General features: G+C 39.2%; 2 protein-coding genes across 3 annotated transcripts; one reads left to right on the top strand and one right to left on the bottom strand.

Moving 5' to 3' along the window:
- Window positions 1-5,495: 5,495 nt before the first annotated feature.
- LOC103401379 (zeaxanthin epoxidase, chloroplastic) lies at window positions 5,496-9,954 on the bottom strand. 2 transcript variants are annotated; one of them, XM_029094438.2, is made up of 16 exons: window positions 9,195-9,954; window positions 8,934-9,096; window positions 8,640-8,714; window positions 8,406-8,506; window positions 8,157-8,272; window positions 7,818-8,029; window positions 7,628-7,719; window positions 7,349-7,463; window positions 7,147-7,250; window positions 6,936-6,981; window positions 6,746-6,810; window positions 6,559-6,645; window positions 6,335-6,389; window positions 6,137-6,225; window positions 5,907-5,991; window positions 5,496-5,769 (listed from the first exon to the last, which is right to left on the bottom strand). In XM_029094438.2, the coding sequence occupies exons 1-16, from the start codon at window positions 9,707-9,709 to the stop codon at window positions 5,695-5,697; spliced, it is 1,995 nt and encodes a 664-aa protein (XP_028950271.2). In that variant the 5' UTR covers window positions 9,710-9,954; the 3' UTR covers window positions 5,496-5,694. The 2 variants fall into 2 exon arrangements, with proteins under 2 accessions (XP_028950271.2, XP_008338315.2); XM_008340093.4 differs by having other exon boundaries at window positions 6,335-6,395.
- An 835-nt stretch (window positions 9,955-10,789) lies between these two features.
- Window positions 10,790-11,434, top strand: LOC114821353 (uncharacterized). The gene has a single exon (XM_029093424.2). It carries the CDS (start codon window positions 10,790-10,792, stop codon window positions 11,432-11,434), a length of 645 nt encoding a protein of 214 aa, XP_028949257.2.
- Window positions 11,435-26,439: the final 15,005 nt, after the last annotated feature.

The raw sequence follows: 26,439 nt of genomic DNA on the forward strand, positions 1-26,439 counted from the left end.
ATTTCCACTAGAGTTATTTCAAAAATAACCAGAGCCATTGCCAAAGTTATGAAAATTACCACAAAACTGAGTGAAATTCTTGGAGTAGTTACCACAATTATTGCGCTGAGATGCCCTTTTGCCATTACCACGATTGTTCTGAAACTTGGGAGGAGCATTGAATTGCGCAACATAGGCTTATGGAAAAGGATAGTATGGTGGTGTAGGGAGGAGAAGGCCCTAAGACTGAGCTGCAAATCCTGGAAAGGTTCTTGAGCGGAAGAGACAGTGCCTTTCTTTTTGCGATTCATGAATAATTCCTTGTTAATTAACAGACCATGCAATTCATCCAGAGTGGTTGAAGAAATTCTCAGCATAATATAGTTAATAAAAGATTCATATTCATTAGATAAACCATTGAGAATGACAACAATGAGGTCATGATCAGAAATTGGAGAACCAACCACCATTAAAGTATCGGAAATACTTTTAATGCGCTGCAGATACTCAGAAATCGAAAGATCACCTTTGTGCACAGCATGTAGACGAGAGCGGAGTTAATGAATATGAGTAACAAATACACCCCTAAATCGATTTTCAAGATTGAGCCAAAGATCACGAGATGAAGTCACACCGACAGTGAACGAAATGATTTCTTTAGAGAGAGTAGAGTTAAGCCAAATAAGGATATTCTGATCCTTCTCGTACCAAGCTTCATAGGTAGGGTTAGGGTTTTCGGTGGGGCGACCATTTTGATCAAGAAGATGAGGCGGTGGACAGGGCTCAGAATCGTCAACAATGTCGGTGAGCTTGTAGCGCCTGAAGCCTTTTAGACTAAGTAATTGTCACGCTTCAGTTTCGTAGGCACCATACAACTAATATTCTGGATTATGATCGATGAAATTGACGAACTGGAAGAATTAGGGTTCATCGCAAAGAAATTAGGAGCGACGGTCGACACATGATTCAGAGGAACAATTTTAGGATGCGAGGCGAAGAAGAAGACAACGCCAGTGTTGATGAGAAGAAGAAATTGAAGATCAAAAGGAAGAAGATGAAGATCGAATCACAAAGAAAGGAGGATCGAAAGGCGGTGAAACAGATAGGCTAGTGATACCAAGATAGAAAGAATGCTTTCTGTATTCACTTTCTTAATGAGGAAGTAATTACAACAGTGTATATGTACACTTTGCTAATATAAGCTTAGTGACTAATAACACTAGATTAACAATAATCATAGCGATTAGTTACAAAACAATTGTAACAGATTTACAGTTGTTAAAAACATAAAATATCTAATGATGAGATGTCCCTTTACAATTACCATAACCATACAAGATTGGTGAAAATCAGCCTTCAAAATAAGAACGCTTACACCAATGGCTTCATCATCTAGCTTTCAAGTTATTAAACGTTTAAGTTTATTGCAATTACTTTATTTAGACAACTAACATACTCTCTAATGCAAAATGTCTAAATAACTTTTACTTTTTTTTTCTTTTCGTAATTTTATCCGACACTGGGTGAGCTTAATTACTTTTCGACATTCAATAGTTGATTTTCTTACAAGTGGTAGATTGTTCTGGTGATTTGACCTTCCTCTTCAACCTTTTGTGGAACTCTCCACTTCTTTTAATGTATATTATTAGTATAAAATATCTCTTGTAATAAAAAATAAGTTAAGATTTGCATAAAAAAAATTATTTGTTGTCCATATGGCATCACATAGCATTCATAGTTGGGAAGAAATTTTAGTGTACTCAAAACACAAGGCGGTACGTTGTGTATCCTCCTATAAGTGGAGGAACACTAGTTAACATATCTAAAAAATGAGACTTATATAACTATGTCGCTACTTGTATTTTAACATGTGATATATTATCTTGTGTTTCAATTATACATAAAGTTTCTCCATACTAGAGCAAATCAAGTTTTACGTTACAAAAAAAGGTTAACCTGACAATCAGAAGACAAACAGACCAATAGTATAAGGATTTGTAATTTAATGGTTCTTTATTATTTTTCAATTTAAAAAAAAAATGATATGGACAAAATTGTTACAAATGTTTAACAGATAGAAACGTCTGCATGTGTGACGCGCACATTCTTAATCAACATTCACGTACTATAGCATAAATAAATAAAGCAGTTGCATGTATGTTTATAACGTAAATAAACTCGAAGAACTAGCTGACGGTATTGAGGGTGAAAAATCTCACCCTATCTATGCATCCAATATGTGATCGATTGATCGCTTTGGTGTAATGACGTTTAGATGTTGGATCATGTGGGATGGGCCCTCGTGGACTTACTATTGGCATGGGCTGATTGAGCACCGTTTGGTCTAGAGAGCAAGTCGACAATGAAGTTTGAGGAGCCATGCGTAATATAAACATATATAGATGGGATAAATTATTCTACATGCTCGGTATCAATTAGATGAGGGAATAGACATGAAAAAAAATACATAATTTTCTCCATTTACATGTACTATGACATGTGAAGTACTGCTTGAATATCCAGTAGTTGGAAAAATCCCTCTATCGATCGATCGAGGGAGAGAGAGAGTTGGAAGAGCTATATTATACTGAAGCTATGCCCTAACAGGACGATAAATTAAAAGAAGAAACGACAAATATGAAGCAAAGATTGATTACATGCAACGCTGTATTTGTCTGGTTGAAAGGAGGCGTGGTGGTGGCCTCCATGTTTAAGGTTTTGAATGCAAGGGGAGACAACACCACTTGGTTTGGCATTTAATGGAGATCCAATTGATCTCTGAAGACTGAAGAAGCAGAAGAAGAACAAGCTCAAGACATTGCCAATATCGACTAGCTAACACATGCACATAATATACGTCAAGACAACAAGAGTGGAGCTAGCAGTCAACTAATAATCACATTGATATTGTCTCAGCACAACCACGTGCACACAAGTCGGCAAGTATCGAGTTTATAAAAGTACTATTAAAAGTAAAACAATTCAATATAAATTGTTATTGATTCTGCCAAGTTTCTGATACGGGATTGCATTGATTAAGATTGCATATGTGCAATCCAAATGCATGTTGAGATGATGGTGGTTGAGAGGTCTGTATTGGACTGTTGTGCTATTTTTGCTGCCACAAGTCTGCCTTTGTTTGTTTCATTATTTTGGGAGGGGGCTCGCATAGAAAAAAGCTCATAAAATTGAAAACCCACAAGTCACATTTTCAATAGCTATCCATATGTCCAGGTCTTTTGGTCGATCATATGTCTATTGTTATCCTCAACCCCTTGATTGATGCCAAAAACTTATTGGTTTGTTGTTTCTAATACAGAAACTCATTTGTTTGTTTTTATGCAGAGAATTATTTGTTAAATTATTTATATAATGAATGATAGCTTTTTGTGACAAATAAAAACACGTAAATACTTACCATTTTGACTATTATCATGTAACAATTTGCGATTCTTCGCGACAAATGATAAGTTCACGTGAATAATTATTATTTAACTCTTAACATCAACAATCCTTTTGTGACAAATAAATATACCATCACTAATTTATCTCTTTTATTGTCGCTGTTCCCACACGACATCTCCTTCACACGCAACATCTGTTTTTTAAGAAAAAGTGAAAAACATCAATCTATGTTCCAAGAACATATTTGTGCAGCGAAATGTGATTATTTGGGAAAGTATTTGATGAAATGTTGGTTTGGTCATTGTGATGCTTTGGATGTATACGGAGTCTTGATGCGTTTGGGTGTTGATCTACATGCTGCATTCATCCATTTTTGCACTATTATACATGAATTTCGGCCTGGATGGGATCCGGGGTAGGGATGGGCAAATACCCATTGGTTATGGGTAACCGCAGTTACCCGCCCATTTAAATTAAACGGTTACGGTTATGGGTAACCGTTCAGATAAATAAACGGTTATGGGTATAACCGTTTATCCGCGAAATTTAAATGGACGGTTATGGGTATTAACCATGGTTATAAACAGGTAACCGTTTACCCATTTATTTTATATATGTAAAACTAACACAAACCATGTTCTCGATCTAATAATACTTAGCACCCAATAAATTAGCAAGGAATTCATCGATCATTCTCTCAATAACACTACTACAGGAATGATGATTCTCATCATCAAGGAATTGGCCAAATTAATTTAAATTTCTTGCGGGTAACCGTGAAATTGACATAAATGCTTTGACAAAAATGTCTTCTGAATAATTTTTGTAACCCAATAATACTTAGCAAATATTATATTTACCTTCATTGGTAACAATTAAAAATATCGTCCGTAAACTATTATTTCAATTATTAGAATGGTATAAGGATTTAAAAAATTAAAATATGGAAATGTATGATGAATGTACCTATAACGGTGTTTAATTGTCAAAAAAAAAATTATGACAATTTTTTTTTAATTTTCAAGTTGTTAAAAAACATGTAGACGGGTGAAAAAAGGGTAATGGTAAAAAAAAAAAGGATAAACGGGTTAAAAATGATAAATGAGTATACGAGTATTAAATGGTTACGGTTAAATGGGTATGCGGTTATGGATATGGTTAACCATTTATAAACGGTTATGGGTATGAGTATAACCGTTTAGGCAATTACCCAATGGATAAACGGTTATGCGGGTATGAACATAAACGGTTATGGGTAAATTAACCGCGGTTACCCGTCCGCATAACTATTGCCCATTCCTAATCCTAATCCGGGGAGATGCATCGGCTAAAGCTATTAAGTTGGGTGCCAGGACAAGTATGGCCTTGCAACCTGGATATTAACAACTATATTAAATTAAGACACATCACAACTTGTACGGTGACGTAACATGGAAACTATACCTCAAGGAAATTTACTTCGTTTCTAATCACACTAAGGGATATTAACACAGCTCTTTGAAAACTAACGAAATACGTAACAAATACGACGGAGATACAGTAAGATACGATGGACTGTAATTGTGCCTCAGCTTGGGCTCCATAAGTTGTACTTATAATTGGGTCTCATCACTTTCTTATCCTGCCACCAACCCAGCAACCTTTCGTATTCATGACTCCGAGACTCTTCCCGCACAAAGCCGATTCGATTCAATCAATCGTTTTCGAATTAAAAGGATGGCAACGGGAGGTGAGATTTGAGATTTTGGAGTATGATAACAAAAAAAAAAAAAAGAAAAAAAAAAAAGAAATTGGATCGTTCGATCATCTAACAAATCAGATATGCATTTAGTTAGTAACAAGAACAAATAATAGGAGCATGAACAAAAACAGGCAAAACACTGAAAGACCAGCAGAGGAGGAGGAAAAAAGAGAAATGGAGAGCAAGGTGGTAGCCAAAAAAGAAAAACAGAGTTATCAGATAGCAATTAGCACAAATATCTTCTTAGCTCTCCTAATTTAATAATTTAAAAGCATCACTTGTACTCCCAACCAAAAGGTGGAGAACTGAACCACAACCGAACGGTGAACAAACTAGAAAAAACCACCTCTCCAATTGGATATCAAGAGACTAGTCAAAATCGATATATTCACATTCATCATGAAGATAGAAAGTTCTACATGTCGTACATATTTCCTCTTTTTTTTTTTGGAAGGGTAGCGTCTAATGTTGGTGTAATGCTATCTACTCTGCAAAGCGCAGCATATTCACATTTTGCATTTCCACTGCTCTCAACAATGCTGTACAAATTTCATTATATGAAGTTACCGTCACGCAGCTTGAAGAACTCCTTCCTTCTCGGCACTCTTCGGAGAAGACTTCATAACTTTAACCCTGAACGCCACCTGCATAATAATAATTGGATGCTAAGAATTCATTCCGACAAAAGGAACCACCGTGCAAAAATGTGGCACCATTTGCCAGATACGATGGATTGACTGTGAGTGATGCAGAAAACTATACGGTAAGGATTGTTTACTACCTTCTGGGAACCAATCTCAATAGCATCGGAAGGATGTAAACGAGCAGGCGAATTTGGGGGTACTCGGTATCGCTTCTCCTCAATACTGCACAAGTAGAAGGTATTATAGGGGGAATGCAGGGAAAAGTTTTAACAAATTGAGTTGCACGCAGAAAAAGGTGAAAACCACTTTGTTTCAGCTCTTTCGGTAAGAAAAAAAAAAAAAAAAAAAAAACACCCTTTCTACTTACTCAGCAATCCAGGTACCATATTCACTATGCAAATCAGTCACGTAGAAGGCACCATCCTTGTAGCTGATACGAGCGTGCATATCCGAGACCTGAATTAAGAAATACCTCATCGCTCAATCTAGAACACACCAAAAAAAAAGGAAGAAATAGGTTTGTTTCTGGAGATAAATGTAAAGTGAACAGAAGCGGTCAAATCACCTGGGGCGAGCGTATTGTTATTGATGTTCCAGAAGCATCCCCATGTGGTACGCTCCTACGACTAGGAGAAAACATCATTAGAATTTTCTTATTTAGAACATCTTACTGAAAACACTTGTGCCTTCCAAAATATAAGGCAATGTGCGGTTGATGGTTCTGTTCTATACAATAATATAATGTGTGTCTTGTAGGGGAGGACGGGAATGATGGGTATGTAGGCATACCCGATTATGCAGGATGTTTTCTCATCTCTATTCAAACAAATAAGTTGCGAAGCATCATTGTCTTGCCCACAAGGTATAAGATACCACCTACGAGAACAAATTGAATATCAACACAACTACCCTGGATTAGTAAATTTACTGAAAATATTTTGTAGATTATGATGACAGAAACTGGGATAAAACTTACTCTCCGTCAATAGCACACTCCAGTGCATCATCGTCTTCAAACCATGTTCGTAACTGGTCACTTGCCTTCATAAAATTTGTCCGCATATTAGCAGTTAAGTAACAATAAAGTCCAAAGGGCGATCCGAAGATGAAGGAAAGAAATAACAATTTCTATACACTGCTGATGAATAACACTTTGAACAACGTACTTTATCTGAGAGCCTGCAACTGGGTGACCTTCCTTCAAGTTTTGAGCTGCAAAGAAACATCGTCAGTTTCTCGGTAGAAAAGTATCCGTTTAAAACACATGAAGGTCTATGATCCAAGCGCCAACAGATTAAATTGTAATAAGATTTTTATAACTAAAACAAAAAAGAATGAGCAAAAGACACAGAAAGTTACAGTTGATCAAAATTTTACCTGTTACCACCTAAGACCCAGCTCAGCATCAAGGGCATTGCCTTATCAATAAAAACCCTCCCACCAACTCTTCCCGGATGTGGTATCCGAAACTTGGTCAAAAACTACAAGGGGATTAAGCCAACATGAGTACATATGCACCTTCGTTCTATCATCTATTCATTTAACTGATTTTCAGTATGTACTTAATAAAAGGTCTTACCGACAAAGGACCAAGTCCCACTCCCAGATAAGCCTTGTAAGTGGAAGCCATTAGTGCAGCCATTCTGGCCATTCCATGAATAATGGCAACCCGCAGTCTTCTAGAATTCTCATAGCTGAAGATAAAGTAAAAAAACTCACCAAAGTCTATACAACAACTGCTTTGGCGTATAACTTAAATCTACGATTTTCATTTTAAGAACACTAAGATTCAGATGCATCAGGAAGTGTCATCAGCTTATCTCAATTAACTTTCATCAATATAATAGTGTGGGGTTACCTTCTCAAAGAAGAATTAATGTCAATAGGAGTTCCCGATTCGCTACTTTTCTGCCATGCTTTATCAAGCTCCATGGCAAGTTGATAACCGTCCTGTGATGATTAAGTAATAGGGTCAGAAAGAACGCTCAACAACATGATCTGGGTGATGGATAATGCCCGGTGTTGAACCAAATCAGTGCAATGCATACCTCAATGGCCATGCATCCCCCTTGACCCATATTTGGCTGCATAGCATGAACAGAATCGCCAAGCAAGGTTACACGACCCTTTCCCCAGGTTAGGATGGGTGTCCTATCATATATGTCTCGTCGTAGAATTGCATCTTCCTCTGTGGTAAGTAACAAATCTATCACATTATCACACCAGCCCTCGAATATTTTGAGCAGCCTTTCCTTTTTACCTGCCAAAAAATGGACAAGAACAAATGAATCGTATGTTTCTACTATCATAAAGAGTATAAGCACACACATATATCACCATCTGACGATTTCAACTACGTAAGAAAGGCTGAGAATCTCAATCTATACCATTGGGCCTATCAACACCACCAGGTGCTTCCTTGTGAAATGCATACCACTGCATCTTTCCTGCACCGACATCTGAAGAAACAAAGTATTGTTTGTGCCCCAAGAATACGCGGTACCTTCAGAAGATAAGTTTAAATTTAAGTCTTCACGCATAATCTAACCTGACATATAAGAAGACAACGAAATAGTACAAATGCCAGTAAACCCGTAAACTAGCCATACTTAAAAAAAATAAAAGGTCAGACATACCCTACAGAATTTATGTCAGCAGGCACAAAATCTGCGATACCAGTATAACAAGTGTAACCAGAGTAAACAGCGTCCGTTAATCCAAACAAGTTCTTCCTCACCTACTCACAAGAAAACGTAATTTGATTTCAACTTAGTATTTTTATAATGAATATACTCTGCAGATTATGGTATATCAGTAGACAATATTTCACATGTGTGCCCAGAATTTTGAGCCTTGGAATTTTGCAATACCTTTGACCATATACCATCGGCCCCAACCAGAACATCGCCTTCAAAACGCTCACCATTCTCAAGTATCACATTGACCTATTAAATTGACAAAGGTATAAGAATTCTTACCAACTGCCAAACCAGATGAATTCTACGCAGTTCGATTACATTGAAATAGCACTGCGAAGATGCACATTATATAAAGACACAAACAAAAAGTAGGAAACACCTTCTCAATTTTTTTTCACATTTCTAAGCGACAAACAACGGTACAAACAAGATTTAAGTAATTAACGGGTAGTATGAGATCATTACCTTATCTCCAACATCCTCAAAGTTAACAACATTACTACCATTTATAATAATATCGTCCCCGACAGCACGAGCAAGTATTTGTTGCAATGTCATTCGGCTTATAACTCTTGTAACTGGAAGCCCCCGTTCCACTGCAGGAGTGAATGTATCAAACTTGACATACCTGATAATCAACTAATCATCAATACATTTGAATGGCTGCATACAAATCACAATCGCTCCGCGTACACGTCTTATAATGGATCAATCAAAACAACTTACCAAGTACCAGAAACCCCATCAACGAGTCCATTGATCCTATCCCCAGTAACACAACCAACCGTCATAACCTCCTCAGCAACATCCACATCAATGGCTTCCAACGCCGCCAACGCATTACTCTGTATCTGAATAGGACCTCTGTACTGCCCCTCTCCTCTCACAGCACTCAAATCCTTCTCAAACACCACCACATCAAATCCCTTCTTTTTCGCCGCCAGAGCAAAAACCAGCCCTCCGATTCCACCGCCAGCAACCAGAATTCTCAGGTTCTTCTTCTGCTGGGTCGGTGCGGGCGCACTAGTGGAGGCCTCTTCGGGTGGCGCCGCCGTCGCAGCTCTCACCTCAGTCAAACGCTTCTTATTCCCAGTTCTTGCTCTGCTTCTCAAATGGCAGTTGTAGTGAAAATATGGGGAAAATACAAGTGGGAAGTCTTTGTTGGCGGGACACGGTAGGTGGGATCTTGAGAAAACTACCGCCGATGGGTTCATGGAGTTGCAGAAAACAGCGGAAGCCATAGGTTTGTGCTCTGAGAAGCAAAGAAGAAAGAACAAAAACAAAAAAAATGAAAGCTTCGGGCTTTCTTCCTCTGTGTGGAAAGATAACGACTGGGAGTCTGAGGATTTGAGGAGGGAGAAAAAATGGAGGGAGAGAGAGAGGGAGGGAGATAAAATAATCTAGGTGACTGGGAGCCACAACCTTTGAAGGCTTGAATTGTCCACCCATCATGGAGATTCTCAAGCCATGTGGCAGTTTCTGGGCGAGACAAACACTATTTTCTCAAGAGGGAAAAATTAAATCTTTTTTGAAGTGGTGGTGGGTTGATTTATTATTTTCATTATTCGCGAAAAATAGTAACATTGGGGCTGGATTTCAACTTCCTAATTTTTTTTTCTGTACTTTGTCTTGACTCTTGATTGTAAACTGAAACTGGAGAAGAAAGTGATCGTTGGAGTTTAAATATCTTACAAGTATGAAGTGTGGGCTTTTACCAACTTATCTTCAATATTATCCTTCTGAATTATATATTTTATGGCAAACGTTAAAATGATTTCTTTTTTAGTTTAACACATTAAAGTAGAAATTCAACTGCTTAATAGCTTAATTTGTCGGCCTACAATATAGAAATTTTAAAAAATGCGTGTAGTTATTTTTCTCGATAATCATTCTATCAAGCCCTTTTCTTCCCCTCTCTTTTCTGTCGATTCTTTTCCTTCTTCCTTCTCTAAATTTATACAGCAACACTCCATAAGTTTTCTCCCTACATTTATCTTTATTTAATTATTGTACAAGGTTTGGAAGTGGTTGGTGTAATTGAAATTTGTTTCTTTGAGTATATATAACCGGATTTTAGAGTAACTTAAATTATGTGAAGCATGAGGTATAGGATTTATTCCACCGTATGAAAACTAGAAATTTCATGTGCCAAACCATTGACATGGAACATGCATCTATTGCCTTTTCGTGAATTTAGAGACCAAATTTGTGAGGAAAAATATATGAACTGAAGCATTATGGTGGTGAAAAACATGTAAAATATATAAACAGTTAGGGTCAACCTTCTTCGACGGCGCATGCGAGTGCAAAGTAAATGTGTGATGTGTGGAGGTGCGGAGGAGACGGAGAATCACCTGTTTTTTGCATGTGAGTTTAGTCGTGTTTTGTGGTACTGTTGCTCTTTGCAGATAGATATCACGGCTATTATTGGGCGAGATTTTCATGAGACTTGGAAGGGGTTATGTATGAGATTTCATGAAGATGATAAGAAGGATGAGTTGTTGCAGGAGTGTGTGTTTATTATGTGGAGAATATGGAAGAGTAGGAATGAAATGGTGTTTCATGAGGTGTTAAATGATCCCATGGATATGGTTCACTTGGTACGTAAGCAACTTTTGGAATTTAGAGTTTGCACCTCTGTGGCAAATCATGAATCTGGGGGGAGTGACGTCGTGGCTGGGGCTGTATTTGCTGGACAGCCAGTACGGTGGAAGCGGCCAGGTTTTGGGGTGATTAAGGTCAACTGCGATGGCGCATGGTGCTCTAAGACATGCAAAGGTGGATATGGTTGGGGTAATGCGGGATTTTGCTGGTTTGTTGAGTGTGGCTGGGGGGGGGGGGGAGGGAGGGTGGACTATTCTTCAACACGATGGCTATGGTGGAAGCTGCGGCAATTCGTGCGGCATTATTGGTTTGTCTGGAGTTGGGTTATGAGGAAGCGAAGATCGAGTCTGATTCTCAAGTGATAATTAGTATGATTAATGGGAATTATGTGGTGGGTACGACTTTGGAATGCTATATTCATGATATTGGTTAGTTGGTCTCTCAATTTCGAGGGGTGAGGTTTGGTTTTGTCAAGCGGAATGGAAATGACGCTGCTCATGCTATCGCCTCATACGTTGCCTCACTTGGAGGTGCCTTCCATTGGGATGCTATTGGTCCGAAATTTTTATTTAATATTCTTGCTGAAGATGTAAATATTCATATTAGAATTTAATAAAGTTTTCATTTTGACAAAAAAAAAAAAAAAAAAGTCGTGGTGTGGTCCTAAGAACAGAAAGATATTTAAGAGATGATTAGTATTAATTAAGTATACCTTAATAAAATAATAATCTGAGTAGTATCCTAGTAGCGACAAACGAAATGGGTATCGACTGTTGCGCATAAATTTTTTAAAATGTATCGAAATAGGGTGAGATATAATAAATAGTTTAATTTTTTTTAAATATTCAATTATTTGTATTATAATATTTAATGTACCATGTTTTTAGTTTATTGAATAATATCTCCTATGACATTCGTGGTGTTGTGTTGTTGTGATTGGTTTGATGTTGCTTTAACTGTCCCATTAAACGACAATGTCATTCATTGTTGTTGGGGCCCAGTAATTAGCTGACTCAGCTTAAATGTATGTGGCACTAACAAAGAACCTCTTCGGACGAGAGATTTTTCAGTGTGATCGTCATATGAGGTGATACATCACGTGTCCCTATATAAATGGTAGGTTATATGTGTTAAAAGATTATTACTTAAAAATTAAAAATTTTCACCACTTGCATAAAAACACGTGATGTATCATTTGTGTTCCCGTCACAACTAAAAATTTCTTCTCCTTGTTCCCACGAACTAGGTGTCAGAGTCCCCGAGCTAACACGAGTCTAATGGTTTTCATCACTTCCTATAGGGCGGCTTTTTTCTTTGAGGAAAAAGGGAAAAAAATGTTGTTTAAAATGGATTAAGCGTTATGCCATTGACACAAGCGTATTAGATTTTTTATTGGTTAATTTGTGAAGTGCATTTTGGTATCACAAAACAAAATTAAATTCTAACACAAGCTATTATTGGTCACTTTGTGACAAAAAATACAGAATTCTTGCAGACATAATTTACTGAACAATTATGGAGGCCAGAGAGAGAGAGGGTGTGGTACATAGTGTAACACCCAGTCCTTGAAATATTTATTTTCGGGAATTAATTTTGTTGATGGACCCAAATTAAAATCTTGTTTAGTTCACTACTATAGTTATTTATTTTCTATTTCAATTTAAATCTGTTGATGCATAAAATCAGTGAGGACTTTGGTATAACAGAAAGTGTTAAGTTTGTGACATTCGCTAGATTGCTCCGGTCACTAGTGTGGATAAGTATGTAAATGGATAGAGACAGGGAAGCAAACACAAGATGTACATGGTTCACCCAGATTGGCTACGTCCACGGAGTAGAGGAGTTCTCATTAATTGTGAAGGGTTTACACAAGTACATAGGTTCAAACTCTCCTTTAGTGAGCACTAGTGAATGATTTAGTACAAATGACATTAGGAAATATTGTGAGAGAATGATCTCTATTTATAGAAGAGAGTTTCTAGTTTCATTCTGATAGACACGTGTCGTGTTGTGATTGGCTTCTGATGTCAACACGTGTCGCGCTGTGATTGACCTTCTGGTTGAAAGGAAACCGTTCTGGGTCCTTGATGGTATAACGTTGATCGGTGCTCAGTAGTTTCAGGATTGATCAAGTATGGTATAAACAGTGCTCCCCTAAGTTCCCGAGTGAGGGAAGCTCCTCGTTTGGGGACTTGCAAGATCCAAGCCATTGAGTAATCACGAAACTTCTAAGTACCGAAGTGTGGTATCATTTTTACTTGCCTTATTTGTCTCATATAAATCGGGGTAATCCAACTATCCCCCTGTTATAAGTTATACAGTTCTGCAACCATGGTGCTTGGTACTGCCAACAATTTGACCTGAATTTTTCTCCCAATCTTGTCTTCCACATCTGAGGCGAGGCAAGCCAAAGCATCTGCATGACTGTTTGTCGCTCGAGGAATTTGGGTGATCTGGTAGTGGAAGTGCTTGAGCAACAATTGTGTTTGTGCTAGATATGCTGCCATTGAGCTATCCTTAACGTTAAAGTTATTGGTGACCTGGTTAACCACCAATTGGGAGTCACTGAAGATATCAATTCGTTTAACCCCATGGTGTTTGGCCAAATGTAAGCCTGCTAGGAGAGCTTCATATTCGGCCTCATTGTTCGACGCCTTGAATTTGAAACGAAGAGCATACTCCATCGCCACTTTGTCAGGGGTTGTAAGGACTAGTCCTACTCCACAACCTTGTTGGTTGGACGAGCCATCAACATATAGACTCTATGCTGGGGCTGTTGGTTCTATTTTCTGAGCTTTCGAGGGTAATGAAATCACTTCTTTAGGCGTAGAAACAATGTCAATAGGATATGTGAAGTCAGCGATGAAGTATGCCATTGCTTGGCCCTTCTCAGCTGGCTTTGGTTGGTAGGAGATGTCAAACTCACCCAATGCTATCGCCCATTTGATCATTCGCTCAGAAGTGTTAGGACTTTGGAGTATCTGTCGAAGATGATGATTGATAAGCATGATGATGGAGTGTGCTTGGAAGTAAAAAGGAAGTTTTTTAGCAGACATGACCAATGCTAGAGCCAATTTCTCAATGTTGGAGTATCGAGTCTCCGTATCTTGTAAGGCCTTACTAGTGTAGTAGACAGGCCGTTCGACATTACCATCATTTCGAATGAGAATAGAACTTACTGCTGAAGTCGATACCGATAGATAGATAATGAGAATGTCACCAACCTCAGGTTTGAAGAGAAGAGCGGCTTTACTCATGTAGTCTTTGAGGTTTTTGAATGCCTCAGCACATTCATCAATCTACGTAATGTACTTCTTAATTCCCTTAAGTGCTTTGAAGAAAGGAGCACATCTGTCTGTGGCCTTAGAGATGAACCTAGTTAAGGCTGCCACCTTGCCAGTAAGGCTTTGGATATCTTTTGAAGTTACCGGTTCCTTCATGTAGAGGATTACTTTGATATTCTCAGGATTAGCCTCCGTTGGCTTATCATGAAGCCTAAGAATTTACCAGAGCTTACGCCGAAGGCACATTTGTTGGGGTTCAACCTCATTCGATACCTCTTCAGAATGGTGAAAGTTTCAGATAGGTTGGTGATGTGTTGGTCATCATGTTTGCTCTTGACTAGCATATCATCAACGTAAACTTCCATGCTCTTCCCATTCTGTTCGACGAACATTGAATTGACCAGTCTCCCTGTCAGTAGTGAAGGTTGTGTGTTCTTGGTCCGTAGGGTTCATGGGGATTTGGTTGTATCCTGAGTAAGCATCCATAAAGCTCAGGAGTTCACACCCTGCCGTAAAGTCTATAAGTTTGTCTATGAGAGGAAGAGGAAAGCTATCCTTTGGGCATCCTTTGTTTAGGTCGGTGTAATCGACATACATTCTCCACAAAACCTTTTGGAGCAGAAGACTTTCCTTGGTCAGATTCTTCTTAACAAGGACAACATTTGCTACCCACGTTGGATAATTGACTTCGCGGATGAAGCCTATGCCTTTGAGTTTTTAACTTCTGCCTTCATTGCCTCGTACCGTTCAGTGTCATAGGATCTTTGCTTTTGTCTCATTGGCTTGGTCTTGGGGTCAATACTTAAGTAATGACAAATGATATCGGGAAAGATGCCTGTCATGTCCTCGTATGACCAGGCGAAGACCTCAGTGTTCTCTTGTAAAAAAAAAGATCAATGATAACCGAATGGGTGGTGCCAATCTTCACCATGCGATCCGGATAATCTTTTGAGATAAAGACATTCTCCAACTCTTCAGCGGGTTGTGCTTGCTGGGTGAAAGATTTATCTCGAGGATCATCGGGTTGACTGTTGCCACCGTGAAGATCCAAGTTGGCTTCGTCTAGGCTGGTCTTTTTGACTTAGTCATGTATAGAAAGGGTTTCCTTGGGCACAGGCACGTGCTGTTGCTTGACCGAAGTGTTGTAACATGATCGTGCACTAAGTTGATCTCCTCTGATGTAACCATTGCCATAGGGGGTTGGAAATTTCATCAACAACATATGAGTGGATACCATGGCCTTGAGATCATTGATGCCTGTGCGTCCGAAGATGACATTGTATGTCGTTGGGCAATCAACCACCAAGAAGTTAGTGGTAATGGTAGCTATGTAAGGGCCTGTATCAATGGTGAAAGGTAAGTGTATGCTCCCCAAAGGTTGCACGATATCACATGAGAAGCTTATTAGAGGGGAAATCGGGCGATCGAGCAAGTGTTCAGCTACATTAAGTGCCCTGAAAGCTTTAGCAAACATGATATTGACTGAAGCCCCCATGTCTACCAGGATTCGTCGTACTTCAAAGTTGGCTATGTGAGCTTCCACGATCAGTGGGTCGTTATGAGGGTAGATGATACCTCTTTCTTCCTCAGGGTAGAAACATATTGGATCCCAGTTGCTTTTGATACTTACCTCCCTTGATGTCTTCCACGTGAAACATGTGGTGGCCAGACTTTAAAGCTCGTTCACTATTTTTCATGGCCTTGTTGGAAGATTTAAATATGGGTGTGCCACTACTTATGGAATATATCACATTCACCTGGCGTTGGTTACGGTTACCCCTTGGAGGGTGAAGGAGGAATTGATCAATTTTTCCTTCACGTGCCAAAGCTTCAATATGATCACGAAGGGTGATACACTTCTCGCCGTCATGGCCGTTATGCTTGTGCTAGTAGCAAAACATGCTAGTGTTCTTCGTGGGCTTGCAATTCGGGTGCCTCGATTTTGGCTTCAGTATCAAGTGTGCTATGCTGGGGTAAATGGCCACGCATGTGGCGTTCAAAGGTGTGTATGCCCTGTGTTGACTGCTTGGGGTTGGGGATTATTATGGCGATACCCTTGGTTATCGCGGTAGTGTCCCTTACTCTTTTTACTAAAATGAGACTGGTGAGGATGTAAATCTTTCCTTTTGCCCTGAGATTGATATGTCTGTTGACTTGGCAAAGTATTAAGTAAGGCAGGGGGAGACACCGCTACCGTTTGAAGGTCGAGGTCTTCTCATTTGGTTGGATCTGGCTTCCATTCTCTATTTGCTGATAAAGGGTGGCTATGGGGGGGTTTCCCTTGATATGTCCTTGCCTCGGCGGAGGCATGGTTGTAAGTCTGTGCCATCACCTCAGAGTAAGTCTTCCAAGTGTTGGCATTGATCATGTACTTGAAGAAACAATCACGTAGGCCTGCCGTGAAGGCCTTGAGGACGGTCTTGTCATCTGCCTCAGCACAGCGAGAATACTCATGGCTGAAATGATCGGCATACTCTCGTAGTGACTCGTCCGGCTTCTGGTGAATAGTGTACAAGTAATCTGTAAAATGCAAACGATCGATCTGGAAGATGTGTTGAGAGGCAAACAGTTTCTTCAGTTCCTCAAATAAGTCTACTGTCTCAGGTGGAAGACGGCAATACCAGTTTAGAGCTTCGCCAGAGAGGGTGGAGGGGAAGAGAAGACATCCCTCTTCATCGGTGTGCATTCAATATGCCATGGTGGACTCAAAGAGGTTAAGGTGTTCAATTGGGTCATCATTTCCAGTATAGAGTTGTAAACTAAGCTTTTATTTTGTCTTCACTTAAAGGGGGTGTCGAAGATCCTCCTTGTGAGAGGGCCAGGCCTGGGTTGGTTTCAATCAGGTATCTTGGCCTGACGTTCGGCCTTCAACTTGTTTACTTCCTCAATGAGCTGTAGGACAAGGGGGTCCTGAGTGGAGTCATGTACCACTGGGATTTTCTTTCGTAAGTCTCCATCGCCTCTTATAAGTAGGAAAGTTTGAGCAAGGGTGTGTGATTTTTCTTTAGACTCGCCGTACTGACTTCTAGGGCGAGTCTGTCAGAATACCTCAGAGTTCCCTGTACCTTCATGTTCCTCTGGGACTTGTCGTTCCTTCCCTAGATTGGTAGCTGGCCTGGGTCGTGGGAAGGGATTGAGTCTTTCAGAAACCCTTGGGTCATTGATCTTCGAGCATATGTGGAGGGGATCTCTCGACGTTGCTTTAGGAAGTCTCGGTAGTCATGATAAATGGCTTTTGATCCTTCCAACCCTTATGCAAGGAGGTGTCTTCCTCCATTTCTACTGCTTCGGGTCGAAGCAGCTGGGTTGAGAGAAGTCTCATGTTGATCAATGTTTTGATGATTAGCTAACTCCTCATCAGGGATACCAATGTCGAAGGAAGGTGACCCTCAGTGTTAGGAGGCACCTAGATGCTGGTTAATGTCCACAGGGGCAACGAGCTCGCGTGTTTGAGTACGCCTAGTTTCGTGGAGCGTCTCAAAGAGTTTCTCATATTGCTCCTGGATGACCTCATTCTTCATTGCTATCTTGTTATTATGAGCTTCTAGCTCATCGACTTTAGCTTGAAGAGCAACCCTCTTTCCTTCATTCTTTCGTTGCTTCGCACTAGGTGCAAGATGGGTGTCATTCTGTGTGCTGTGGCTTCCTTCGCTCCCCATGTTGGAGAGGGATGCCTGATCAAAAGAGAGTGTACGAATGGTGGAAACCAGCTTAACAAAGCTGAAGAGAGTGGAAATAAGTATCGTTCCCACAGACGGCGCCAAATGTTGATGCACAAAATTATTGAGGACTTTGGTACAACAGAAAGTGTTAAGTTTGTGACCTTTGCTAGATTGCGCCGGTCACTAGTGTGGATAAGTATGTAAATGGATAGAGACAGGGAAGCAAACACAAGATGTATGTGGTTCACCCAGATTGGCTACGTCCACGGAGTAGAGGAGTTCTCATTAATTGTGAAGGGTTTACACAAGTACATAGGTTCAAGCTCTCCTTTAGTGAGTACTAGTGAATGATTTAGTACAAAGGACATTAGGAAATATTGTGAGAGAATGATCTCTATTTATATAAGAGAGTTTCTAGTTTCATTCTGACATTGATATGTGTTGTGTTGTGATTGGCTTCTGATGTTGACACGTGTCTCGCTATGATTGGCTTCTGATGTCGACATGTGTCGCGCTGTGATTGGCCTCCTGGTTGGAGGGAAACTCTTCTGGGTCCTTGACTGTATAACATTAACCGGTGCTCAGTAGTTTCGGGATTGGTCAAGTATGGTATAAACAAAATCCTTTGCATTAAATTCAGGACCAAACTTTATTTAAAAACCACAAATTAACTACTCCAATTATCTATCAAATTCTTTCTAATGCACAAATTCACAACCAAGGATTCCTCTCCACTATTTAAGTATCACCTATCGTAATTCTTTAAGTATATACCTTGTTTCCATCCATATTCACAATTTAAAATTTCAACACCAACGTACTAATTTTGCTCTCACTTGCCACCATTTTCTTTTATAAATCAATTCTCATTTCAAATGTACGATATTACCTTTATATTTTCTCATTTTTCTTTATATGGACAAATTTTCATTTTTGTAACCTTTATTCTTGAATTGTTTAATCTCACTTATTTTATGGCTGCATCTATCATCTCGTTAGACTATCTACATATCCTAAACAAGGATCAAGCCATTCGTAGTTCACATTTTCAAAATTTTAAACCAAAACCAAATATATCCAACATGTAGCACAATCATATTAGCATTCAAACCACAAAAAATAGATCTCAAAAGCCTGATTTGAATAACGAAATTAGCATAAAAACACAATGTTGGCTCCCTAGCCATGTGCCGCCCCGACTCACTGGAAAATCCAACGATTTCTAAAAATTCTAAAAAATTACAGAAATGAAGATCTCAAGGAGTAGAACAAACTTTATACATGTGACCAAGTCCAATTTGTCCTGGAAAGGCTCCAATTTGCCTTAAACCTATCGGAAACCCTAGAAATGGGTGGCCTCGAATCTTCAACTCCAGTACTCCGCCGCCCCTACCATTGTTTGGGCTTTGTTCTAGGCCTCAAGGGAAGTCTAGCAATGGTGGTAATTGGAGGGAAACCTTTCACAATTGTTAGAATTCGAGTAAGGGTTTCGGCGGCACCCATGGTGCGGGTTCCCCAATTCCAAGACCAATTTCACCCCAATTTTGGGTGGAATGGGTAGAAAGGATGATGAGAGATGACTTTCAGGTGGTGGGGGACCTTCATCTTGCCAAATATTGGCCGGGAGACAATGAATCCTGCCGGTTGTGTCTCACGGGTCAAAAGACCCGTTTTTCCCATCCTCATTTTTTTTCCTCTCTCTTTTCCCTCATTTCTCCCCCTTCCATTGGTCCCATTCTCTCCCTTATCTTTCCTTTCCTTTCAATCACAGCCACACACGTGGCACTCCCTTTTATTCCAAATTTTCTAGAATCTTCTCATTAATGCCAAAATGACCATTTTACCCTTAACTTCTATCGTTAATAACTTCTTTGTTATAACTCCGTTTTACCAACGGTTTGTGCCCACATGTTCGTGAGATCGAGCACTATTCAAAAATATAATTTGCAACCTCAAAAAGTCTAGGAATTTTAAATAATTAATCACCAAATTCCAAACTTCATAACTAGTTTAATGTAAAGTCTCGATTCTTTTCACATATTCATAATTTTGAATATTTCAATTCATATATTTAAATTTTTCAGGGTATTACACATAGAGAGAAGAGAGAGATATGTAATTGTGAGGTATGTTCTATTTCACCCTATTGTGCCTTTATTTATAGTAGTAGGAAAGGTTAAATCTTTACCCTAATAGAATTACAACTCTAATAGGATATTAACTACTAAAGGAAATATTCAAAGATATCCCTAGATACACTAGGATTTACACAATCACATTCCTAATCTAATAGGATTGCAACACTCTCATCTTGAGTGTGTAAATACTCTAACAAATGGTGCATCAAGTATTCAGTAATGAAATAAGTACAGTTGATAAAGTGGTTGGCACAATGAGTGAATGCGAGTCTCAAATCAACGGAAGAATGCATAAAAGGTAAAACTCACAAAACCTCACTATGGTAAAACCCAAGGTGGGAGAAAAACCCATAGACTAAGGAGAAAAGTGAGAAGTTGCATTTAGTCAAAATTATACGTCTTTTAGACGCAAGTAGATGAGTGAAGGGTATGATCAGCCAAGAATGGGTGCCTCGTTAAAACCTAGTTAGGTAGCAAAAACTCAGTGGGAAAAATGCTCCTAATCGTAGGGAAAAATAGTACATTAAGATCAAGTGAGTATACTTTTGGATACTCCCCCTATGTTTGACAAAACTTTCAAATGAGAACTACAAGCATTGTATATGATAGTTAGGCATACCAATTCCTTGGACAAGTTTTTGGAATGTTGATTTCGACAATGACGTCGTGTAGAGGTCGGTAAGGTTATCTGCGATCGGCTTGCATGACTTCAATCTCCTGATGCTTTGCTGATATGATGTAGACGAAACATGTTTTGGCGTTAACTTCGTTGATGTATCATGTCTTGGTCAGGTTTATACATGTGGCATAGTCTTCATGGATTGTTATCGGGACTCAATGATGGATGAAAACAACTAGTACTTCGAATATGCTCAACAGGACCTCCTAACCATGTCTCACGTGTGGCGTAGTGAAGTAAGGTGAGTCTTGGAACAATTCGAAGATTTCACAACTAAGGTCATATCATAAACCTCTAAGATATTGCGATATCTCTTAACGATAAATACATAACCATTCGGGGATTTGCCTTGTGCGGGTTTAATAAGTAATTTACGTCAACATAACAAATAAGGCAAGCATCATTCTGAGGATTAGGGGGTCAGATCCGCTCGAGATGCATTGCGATTAGCCCAAATCCGTAGTACCTTTCAGGGTAACGAAAAAACGTCTTTAATACTAATTCAATGGTTGCGTGTAGGTGCAGTGCTGCATTTTTTATCAATAGATCAACAGCGAAAGAGATGTCCTGTTTAACGTAATGAGCTAAGTACAACAAAGTACAAAGTTGAACTTAGATATGGAATTTCAGATTCCATAACCTCTTAAAGGGTCTCATTTGCATATAACGTATGGAATATCATATGTATACTTAAAGGAAACACCTTCGGGGTGTAGTTTGACTGGTAGACCAAAATACCGTCAGAACAACGCTTGAACTTCAAGTCAAGATGAGTTTTCTAAGATCCATCATCTCAAATTCCGTCTTCAAGTGCGAGACAATTTTCTTAAGCTCTTCTAGAGTCTTAGTGAGATTCATGTCAACAGCATAAAGTGTAACTCTAGCATTCATAATAAGACTTCATAGTTTAACATGCAAGGGCATAATTCATATCCCTAACTGATCAAATAATCACTTAGACGGGTATACCACATCTGTCGGATTGTTTCAATCTGTAAGTGAATGCTTCAAACGAGTTGAGATGGTGTTCCGTGGTTTGGAACTATTTGAACCATTCCATGTAATTCTATGGGAACTTACATGTAAATCTCTATATTAATATCCTCATCGAGAAAACACTAACCACGTTTCATACTGCTGCAATCAAACATAGAACGTTTGAGAGAAACCTTGCGTCGTAAGGCTTGCATTATATTGTACTATTTCATTCATCTCATTACGCTTTCTTTCCCACTTGTAACACAATAGGGTTACCTTGGGCAGTGTAGGAACGATAGGTCCAAACACGCTTTGGTAAGGAATTTAACTTGGATTGTAATTTCGATTGTCCAATCAGTTCTACGTTGTCACTAATCAACGGAACATGGTTTGATATCCTTGCTATTCATTTATGTCGGTAGTTACCATATAAGTGAAAACATCATCAATGATAATCTCATTCCAATTCCATTATCTCATCCAAACAAGTTTACTAGACCAATAACTTCAAGTCTCGAGAGTAATCTGGATTAATCTCATGAGATGGAAATGATTTGAGACAGCGATCAAGTATAGATTCATTTTGTGTCGTGTCTTTCTCTTCTAGGGAAGTGAATCCTATGAACCGAGTGATTTGTCATGCTCCAGGCTAAGATAGAGTGATTGTTTATCCATCAGTGTACCAAACAGTCCAACAGGGGTGGCACACCCTTCAGTGATGCTGACTCGACGTCCGTTAAATACGTCTATCCTTGCAAGCATGTTTGCAACTAGTATATGATCTCGTCACTTTAGCTAGATCCGATGAATGCATTTGGAGTAACATTCTGAAAGTTGAAATACATCGCACTTGCTTATCATACTTGTACGATACGAGGATCGAGATGAGACATAGTGGGCAACGTCCACGAAAATTCGCGCCATTCTACAGGAACATTGACGTTCTTATCTCCCCCTAACGGCGGGAAGACTGTCTCATTAAAGTGACAATCCGTAAATGAGCGGTAAAGAGATCGCATGTAAGGGTTCTAAAAGAGCTAGTGTGAAGGACAATCGTAATCGACAAAGATTCACATCCTTATTTGAGGACCCATATTGGTATGTTGTGGTGGTGTAACTTAGTACATGGAATGCACACCTAAATGTGTAAATACGAAGTGTCAGGTTCGTACCTCGTAACCAACTATAATGTCGAATAGGTTGGGTTGCAATGGGCCTCAAGGCGGACCAACATAGCTGCGTACAAGATTGCATTGTCATAGGCAGAAACTGAAAGCTTGCTGCATTCACCAAGGTTCAGGTGATCAATTAAATTGCGCTTTATGATCACTCTATGAGGCTATTTGGGATGAAGATAAGAATTCGATGTTCAATTATAAATCCAAAAGACATGCAATACTTTATTGAAAACCATTGATTGTGCATTATCCATTCTTCCAGACTTTATAGGATAAGTAGGGTGGTGAACCCTTAAAATCGGCCAAGAGGTTTAGCAGCAATGTGTGTGGACAAACATGTGACCAGTTTGTCGATTCATCAACCAAAACCATAAGTATTTATATGGTCAGCAATTTGGTTAGATTAGTCCACATATATTCCCTTTGAATCCACTATGAAAAGAGGGTGATTTCGTATCTTTTGTGAGGGATGATTTACAAAATCAATTTTCCCAACGAGCAGGCTTGGCAAAGTGTGCTTGTAAGCAAAATATCCTTACTTCAAGTAAGGAGATGCATCGTGGCATCATTGTTCGACCTAAGTGTCCTAAACCGTTGTGCCAAGGCAAATAAACTACTCAATCACTAGGCTACAGGCTGGCCGCATGTGGCGTATTCCCCAGTTGGAAGATAGCCTATTGGCCCCAAATCAAATTTCTAGGCTCATTTTTGGAGGTGGTGTAAAAATATTCAACTCTATTTTCTATAAGTTGTTTCATTCATGATTATTGTTCTCTCAAATATCCTTAAGACTCAACGACATTCTTCCGGAACGGGTAGAATATAAGGTCTCTTAAATGGTAACTTAGTACCATTCATACAACGAGGACATACCAATGCTCTTAATGAGGTTAGATAGACCTGAAGTCGTTGCTAGAGATGTGATTTAGGCATAAAGTTAGTGTGCATAGTATCACATTCATCCAAACAACTAACTTTTCCACATTCGTACCTAATCACGAGTTTAATTGAATTTGGTCGCATGTATTAAGAAACATGATGCAATTAACTCGTATTTGAGGACAATATCAATAAGATTATCCTTAACTAAAACATACATCAAACTTGAATCCAAGAACATGGAAAAATGTTCACAAAGTAAATGGTTTACTGAGGGGATTCGACCAACAAGGTCATCCATGTCAAAATTTTACTTTTCCAACAGTGTTCGGTGGAACAAAATCAGTCTCACATATTGACTGCGAGAATGGTACTCCTCAACGACATTGGTAGGGGCACGAACAGGTGCATAACTAATGATCTATTCAATCAAAATGGAAACAGATTCTACATGGTTAAGGTTCAGGAACAATATCCCTTATTCTTGAAGTATTAGGTCTTAGGTGCCAAAGATCAAGCTTTGGAAGTGATGCCACACCTTGGCAGGCTCTGATTATACCATATGTTGTAAAAACAAACTCAAAATTGGATGGTGAGGCAGACATACCCAGACTTGGGTTCGGTAGGCTCCTACAGAAGCTGGAGGAGTCTGTTTAGTAGGCCTTTGTGGAAGCCGAGCAATAATGTTCCTAACATCTTTGCCGAAGTAAGGCACCACCATTCGATAGGTTTTGATCGAACCGGGTTGAGCCATTCGGTAAACTCCAGCCGAGCTAGGTTTATACCGTTTAGTAGACTCCGGTCGAAGTTGGGTCGATACCTTTCTCTCACGTTTGTGGTAGTCATCAGATCCAAGAATTTGGTAAACTTCCGCTTTCTACACTGCTGCTTCAGGAACGAGTTAGAAACATGGAAGGACGAGAAAAGTATTCTCCAGTCAAAATTCGATCAGATTTATAAACTTCAGAATTGTACTTATTCATGGACGTAATCATGGTGTGCTTCAGCCAATGTCTTTCATGATTAGATGGTCCATAGGAGCGGGCCAAAGAGCCATGAAATCCTCGTTCGGGAGGTACTTTTATCGGTAATGCTTTAGGCACAAGTCTTCGAATGAAGATCATGGCTGAGGCTTATTCATCTCTTCCATGCCATTTTTGGCTTCAATGGTTACTCAGATTCTTATTAGTCAAGTGGAGATTCATGTCTTATACCCACATAAAGTGGTTTCGGTCAAGAAATATCCAAATCAGTGAAATCGAACTTGTTATGGTTCGACAATCCATTGAATGGAAGGAACAAAATTGTGATTGGTGCTATGAAAATAAGATATCCATAAGAATCAAAGTTAGAACATTTGGTTTCTAAGACATGTTTTACATAAAAAAACATCGGGTTTTCATGTGTATATTGTTTTATGAAGACTTTGGGCTTTAAAGGCACTAAATTTGAAACTATAGGTTTGAGCTTAGTTATAAATCTTATGGTTCATAAAAGGAGGTACCTGTAAGAACACATAATACAATATACAACTAAGTGTGGTAGGTTTGGGTTGCTGCAGGAACTCACTTGTAAGTGTTTCGGGATTACGAAAGGGAGTCAGTGGTTCAAAGAAAAGAAATAAAATATTGAATCATTAATGTCCAAAAGTGGGCTTCAGGCCAATAATTTTGGATGTCTTGTCAGATTAATAGACTGCTAGTTACTTTAATTAATTCAATAGATCGGGACCATTCAGGGTCAATCGTAGAATTAAAATAATACAAAGTTTCATGCCATATTTTGGGCTAGACGGCTGCAGGCCATTCGAAACAAAATTCCAAAAATCGCTAAGGCTGTGAAATTAGGCACAAAAATATGGGTGCGGGTTGAAAAAAAAAGCCAAAAATAGCTTTGGGTCGAGAAAAAAGAGGTAACCCAGCATTGAATTGCTGGCTGCTGTCTAATCTATATAGCCCATTAGCTGTAGGCTGCAGTTGGGACGTGTGAGGCTGCTATAAGTAGCCCATTAACCTACAAAAGCAAGGTTGCAGGCTTGATGCACTCATGGGTCGAGAGAAAAAATTCACATGTAGCAGGCTTGTTGCTGCAACGCGGGCTAGCCACCCAGGGTGGGAAAAAAAAAGAGCCCAACAGCATGGGTTGGTACAGGCGGACCATTGCATGGAGGAAACTAAGCAGCAGTCGAGTTTTTGGGCCATGGAGCAGAAGCCTAGCAAGGCTGGCTTCTGATGAGGTGGCATGAATTGGGGCTGCAAGCCCAATTGTGAAGAACCTAGTCATGCGGGCTTGGTGATGCGCACACAGCAAGCCCAAAGGGCTGCTGAAGTTTTGGTCCATGTTTGGCTCAATGTGGCTTCGAGTCGCGATTTTCCCTTTTTATATTTTTTTTTCGAAATTCCTAGGGTTTGAAAACCCTAATTGCTTCTAATTTATCTTGTTTCTTTGACTCACAAATTCCATATAGCATAATTGCGTATTGCATGAACAAATATATTTATTTACAAAATATATGAACACATATGCAATATATATAATTGAAAGGAAAATATAAATATAGGGGGTTCAT

The sequence above is a fragment of the Malus domestica genome, chromosome 15 (assembly GCF_042453785.1).
Source record: "Malus domestica chromosome 15, GDT2T_hap1".
NCBI lineage: Eukaryota > Viridiplantae > Streptophyta > Magnoliopsida > Rosales > Rosaceae > Malus > Malus domestica.

Excerpts from the sequence above, each read along its gene's own strand:
- LOC103401379 (XM_008340093.4), bottom strand. The coding sequence starts at position 9,709 with ATGGCTTCCGCTGTTTTCTGCAACTCCATGAACCCATCGGCGGTAGTT. Across the intron at positions 7,251-7,348 it reads TGGGACTTGGTCCTTTGTCG|TTTTTGACCAAGTTTCGGAT; the intron begins GTAAGACCTTTT and ends ATCCCCTTGTAG. Across the intron at positions 5,992-6,136 it reads TATGGTACCTGGATTGCTGA|TATTGAGGAGAAGCGATACC; the intron begins GTAAGTAGAAAG and ends CTACTTGTGCAG.
- LOC114821353 (XM_029093424.2), top strand. The coding sequence starts at position 10,790 with ATGTGTGGAGGTGCGGAGGAGACGGAGAATCACCTGTTTTTTGCATGT.